Source organism: Eimeria maxima, genomic scaffold, assembly GCF_000499605.1.
Source record: "Eimeria maxima Weybridge genomic scaffold, Emw_scaff218, whole genome shotgun sequence".
Lineage (NCBI taxonomy): Eukaryota > Apicomplexa > Conoidasida > Eucoccidiorida > Eimeriidae > Eimeria > Eimeria maxima.
The window spans coordinates 12,501-17,500 of NW_013563684.1; the positions used below are offsets into that span (position 1 = coordinate 12,501).

Below are 5,000 nucleotides of genomic sequence, written 5' to 3' on the forward strand. Positions count from 1 at the left end.
ATGTTTGCTGCTAATCTTGCTGCTGCTGCTGTTGCTGCTGTTGCTGCTGCTGCTGCTGCTGCAGGCCCTCCCTCGAATGTTGCTGCTAATGAGTCAATAAGTAAGAGCGGACAGATACCTGAGGTGTACATACACCTCAGGGATATAATAGAGTGTGCATGCGTTATGGCTCCTCCTCTTGATGATTTAGTTGCTGCTGCTGCTGCAGCAGAACCAGCAGCAGCAGCAACAGCAGCAGCAGCAGTTACAGCAGCAGCTAAACGTAGTAATACTACTGCTACATGTAGCTATCTAGATGCTGCTGCTGCTGCAGCAGCAGCAGCAGAGCCACCCTCTTATCTGCAGCTGCTGCTGCGCACATTAGGAGCAGAGCAGCAGACTCCTCCCTCAGAGCAGCAGCAGCAGCAGCAGCAGCAGCAGCGGCGAGGAAGAAAGAGGGACTCAGCAGGAGGAGGAGGAGGATCTCTTCTATTCTCCCCGCGTGACGACGAGTTCCTCACAGGCTCTGCAGCAGCTGCAGCTGCTGCAGCAGCAGCAGCTGCTGCTGCTGCAGCTGCTCAGCAGCAGCAGCAGCAGCAAAAGTTGTCTCCGCAGAGGAGAGGATCGATTGGTGAATGGCTAAAGGCATGGAGACACTCGAGTCCTCATGATGTGTCTCCTTCCCCAGATACTAGGCAGCAGCAGCAGCAGCAGCAGCAGCAGCAGCAGCAGTTGCTGCAGCAGCAACTGCAGCAGCAGCAGCAGCAACTGCAGCAACTGCAACTGTCTCCAGTTAAGGTGCAGCAAACAAGTCATGGAGAGTAAGTCTATACATATCTGTAGCTAGGGTTTAGGGTTTAGGGTTTAGGGTTTAGGGTTTAGGGTTTAGGGTTTAGGGTTTAGGTGTAAATAATAATATATATGTTTATATATTATTATATTACAGGAGAAGACGTAGCAGCAGTGGTAGCAGCAGCAGCAGCAGCAGCAGCAGCAGCAGCTATGCAGCAGCAGCAGCAGCAGCAGCAGCAAGCGACAGTCGTCGTCTTTTTGTTCTTTTTGGATTTTTAAATCGATCGGAGGCAAACGCATTTACAAGACAATTAATTGATAGAGTAGATGCATGGGTACGTCCTGCTGCTGCTGCTGCTGCTGCTGCTGCTGCTGCTGCTGCTGCTGTTGCTGCTGCTGCTGTTGCTGTTGCTGCTGTTGGTGGTGGTCGTCGTGGTGGTGGTGGTGGTCGTGGTGGTGCTGCTGCTGTTGGCTGTTTCGCCGCGGGATAAGAGGGGGGCTAACGGTGCTGCTGCTGCTGCTGCTGCAAGGACAGCAGCAGCAGCAGCAACAACAACAGCAGCAACAGCAGCAGCAGGAGCAACAGCAGCGGGATTGTGCTTCTGTGTTGTTGCGCTTCGCAGCAATCAGAAGATGAAGAAGAAGAGGAGGAAGAGGAAGAAGAAGAGGAGGAAGGAGAGGAGGGAGAGCAGCAGCAGCAGCACCAGCAGCAGCAGCACGAGCGCCGTCGCTCTATTCGCAACTGTACAATGGTGCCTTGCTCGTCAAGTGAGGGTTTAGGGTTTAGGGTTTAGGGTTTAGGGTTGAGCCTCTAGAGTTTTGTATCTCCTATCTAGGGTTTAGGGTTTAGGGTTTAGGGTTTAGGGTTTAGGGTTTGTGCACAGATGCTGTTGTAAATGCTTGGGAAGAGGCGTTGGATCGATCAGCAGAGATGACGATGATGCAGGCCAAATCGTAAACCCTAAACCCTAAACCCTAAACCCTAATTATATAGTTATAAACAGTATATCTCCCCTACATAGAAGTTCTGCTGCTGTTGAGGGTTTAGGGTTTAGGGTTTAGGGTTTGTTGTGTTGTATACAGTTCGACTCCTTACGGTAGCTGGGGGTTCGAGGAGGAGGACATGCAGCAGCAGCAGCATAATCAGCTGCAGCAGCAGCAGCAGCAGCAGCAAGTAGATTTTTGGTTAGATGATGAGGGTACAGGAGGAGGAGGAGGAGCAGCAGCAGCAGTTGCTGCTGCACCGCAGCAAGAAGAGATGAAGGGCCCCCGCTGCTTCTCTATGCTTGCTGCTGATGATGCTGCTGCTGCACCAATCATAGAAAGACCACCAGGAGCAGCAGAGTTTGTTACACCACATATTGCTGCACAGGTCTGCTGCTGCTGCTGTTGCTGCTGCTGTTGCTGCTGCTGTTGCTGCTGCTGCTGTTGGTAGTGCTGCTAGAGCACTACTGTAGGAAGCTGCTATGTTTGCGCTGCTGCTAGAAGACGGTTTGCTGCTGCAGCAGAAGCAGCAAACTGCCTGTTGTAGCCCCTTTCTGCTGTTGCTGTTGCTGCTGCTGTTGCTGTTGCTGCTGCTGCTGCAGCAAAGGGTTTGTTAGGGTTTTGCGGTGTATACGCAGATATGCATGCATTTACCTCTTATGCTTTCTCTTAAGAGATGGGAGCTTGGCTTCTGTCTTAAGCTACATGGTGTCTCCTTCCAGACGTAAGCTGCTGCTGCTGCTGCTGCTGCTGCTGCTGCTGCTGCTGGTGGTCTTGCTGCTGTTGCTGCAGTATGACGCTGCATAGCCTGCTGTTGCTGCAGCTGCTCAAGAGTTGCTGCTGCAGCTATAATCATCTGCCACCTACTTTACAAACTACCACTACAACTACTAGTGCTGCTGCTGTTGCTGCTGCTGCTGCTGCTGCTGCTGCTGCTGCTGCTGCAGGTTCTTCAGACGTGTATCTCATTCAGGGGGTTGTATTATAGCAGTAGAAGATTCAGAAGGAGTTGTCTTTGGTGCATTTACTGAAGAATTTCATAAGTCTTATAAGTATTATGGATCCGGTAAACCCTAAACCCTAAACCCTAGATAAACCCTAAACCCTAAATAGATAGTAAATCCAAAATCCTGAGGTAAAACAAATTCTATAGCTTGTTTTCTTCTTTTTCTAGGGTTTAGGGTTTAGGGTTTAGGGTTTAGGGTTTGTCCGCAGCGGATACTTTCGTCTTCACGTATAAGGGCCCTGATGGGAAACAGCCAGCGGAGAATCCTGTAAGTTTTAGGGTTTAGGGTTTAGGGTTTAGGGTTTAGGGTTTAGGGTATTGTTGGTTGTGTTGTGGTAGTATTTTTAATTGGAGAATGTTTTAAGGGTTTAGGGTTTATTCCTAGGGTTTAGGGTTTTTTTTTAGGGTTTAGTGTTAATTTTTAGTGTTTAATATTTTTTTATTATTTTAATTCTTTTTTATAATGATTGTTGATTTTTTCGAATTTTTTATTTTTTAATATTTTTCTAGGGTTTAGGGTTTAGGGTTTAGGGTTTAGGGTTTAGGGTTTAGGGTTTAGGAAATTTTTTTTTTCAAATTTTTTTTTTTTTTAATTTTTTTTTTTAGACAATTCATGTATATACATGGAGCAGCAGTAATGCTTTCTTCTGTTTTACCGATGGAGAAATGATAGCAGTAGGGGGAGGAGGGCATTATGCATTAACAGTAGATGGGGATTTCTTAAGAGGAAGCTCACAATGTTGTGCTACTTTTAATTCTCCTCCTCTTGCATCCTCACAAGACTTTATACTCAAAAATCTACAGGTATACACCTTTTTTTTTTTTTTTTTTTAATTAGGGTTTAGGGTTTGGAGTTGGGGAGGGGTTAGGGTTTAGGGTTTAGGGTTTGGATGGGGGGGTTAGGGTTTAGGGTTTGGGTTTTTTTTTTAGAGGGTTTAGGGTTTAGGGTTTGGGCGGTTTTAGGGTTTAGGGTTTAGGGTTTGGGCAAACACATTGAGAGACGTTTAGAGATGTCTAGGGTCTAGGGTTAGTGACAAATACAGTTGCTGCTGCTGCTGCTGCTGCTGCTGCTGCTGCTGTTGCTGCTGCTGCAGGTTTGGTTGTTGCATGACTAAGAGACTGCCGCTGCTGCTTTGCTGCAGCAGCGCAGCTAACTGTGTTTGTTTAATTGCTGCTGCTGCGGCTGCAGCAGCTGCTGCAGCTGCTGCTGCTACAGCAGCAGCAGCATGCAGACGCCGTCCTCCGTAATGGAGTTCTTTTGCCTTCATTGTCCTGCTGCTGCTAGCAGCAGCAACAGCAGCAGCAACAGCAGCTAAATTCGCTGCTGCAGCAAATTGCTGCGGCAACAGCAGCAGCAGAATTCCCTTCTGCAGCAACCTGCTGCTGCAACAGCAGCAACAGCAGCGGGGTGAATCCGCTGCGTCAGCAAACTGCTGCTGCAAGAGCAGCAGCAGCCTTTGGTTGTTTCCTATTGCTGCTGGTGCTGCTGTTGCTGCTGCTGTTGCAGCAGCAGCAGCAGCTATGGGGCTTTTCACTGCATGCACACGCTTATGCCTCCACTGCCTTTTTCTGCTTTTCTTCTTCTGCCTTTGTTGCCTCCTACAAGGAAAAAAGAATAAACCCTAAACCCTAAACCCTAAACCCTAGAAGAAGAAGAAGACGTGAAGAAGATAAGACACTAAACCCTAAACCCTAAACCCTCGAAACACAGAAGGCAGCAAGAAATGCAAAGAGGGAGGAGACACGGCAAAACAGTATATATACAACTAGCAAACCCTAAACCCTAAACCCTAAACCCTAAACCCTACCTTTTCCTTTTGCTCTGCATCTCTCTTGTTTTGAATTTTATTGTCAATTAAATTATGCAAAGCCAACACCGAACGAACTACAGTTGCTGCACCACAAACCCTAAACCCTAAACCCTAAACCCTAAACCCTAAACCCTCAAACCCTAAGCCCTAAAGAGGCACACTTAAAACCCTTAAACCTCATAAACCCTAAACCCTAAACCCTAAACACCAAACCCTCAGCCTTCAACGACCAGATAAACTCTATCAGACAATATACCCTCCTCTCCCCATAACCCACCCTTAAACCCTAAACCCTAAACCCTAAACCCTAAACCCTAAACCCTAATTATACCAAGATAAAGAGTCATCATGCTATCATTAGTTTGTGTAGCAAACGCTTTTTGTAGCTCAGGCCGACTTGTATCAGGCAGTAAGTTAAATATTTCCTG

General features: G+C 47.5%; 2 protein-coding genes across 2 annotated transcripts in view; one reads left to right on the forward strand and one right to left on the reverse strand.

Annotated features, from left to right (window-relative positions):
• Window positions 1–3,193, forward strand: part of EMWEY_00022360 (hypothetical protein, conserved) — a gene marked incomplete at both ends in the record, with an annotated part of 4,184 nt that extends 991 nt beyond the window's left edge. Inside the window, 9 exons of the mRNA XM_013477898.1 lie at window positions 65–800; window positions 926–1,106; window positions 1,395–1,539; window positions 1,656–1,725; window positions 1,855–2,143; window positions 2,394–2,479; window positions 2,703–2,821; window positions 2,971–3,029; window positions 3,167–3,193. Coding sequence (XP_013333352.1) covers window positions 65–800; window positions 926–1,106; window positions 1,395–1,539; window positions 1,656–1,725; window positions 1,855–2,143; window positions 2,394–2,479; window positions 2,703–2,821; window positions 2,971–3,029; window positions 3,167–3,193 — 1,712 coding nt within the window. The remainder of the gene's footprint in view (window positions 1–64; window positions 801–925; window positions 1,107–1,394; window positions 1,540–1,655; window positions 1,726–1,854; window positions 2,144–2,393; window positions 2,480–2,702; window positions 2,822–2,970; window positions 3,030–3,166) is intronic.
• Window positions 3,194–4,309: 1,116 nt separating this feature from the next.
• Window positions 4,310–5,000, reverse strand: part of EMWEY_00022370 (26S proteasome regulatory subunit, putative) — a gene marked incomplete at both ends in the record, with an annotated part of 3,614 nt that continues 2,923 nt past the window's right edge. The window contains 3 exons of the mRNA XM_013477899.1: window positions 4,310–4,360; window positions 4,570–4,655; window positions 4,904–4,997. Of these exons, the coding sequence (XP_013333353.1) occupies window positions 4,310–4,360; window positions 4,570–4,655; window positions 4,904–4,997 (231 nt within the window). The remainder of the gene's footprint in view (window positions 4,361–4,569; window positions 4,656–4,903; window positions 4,998–5,000) is intronic.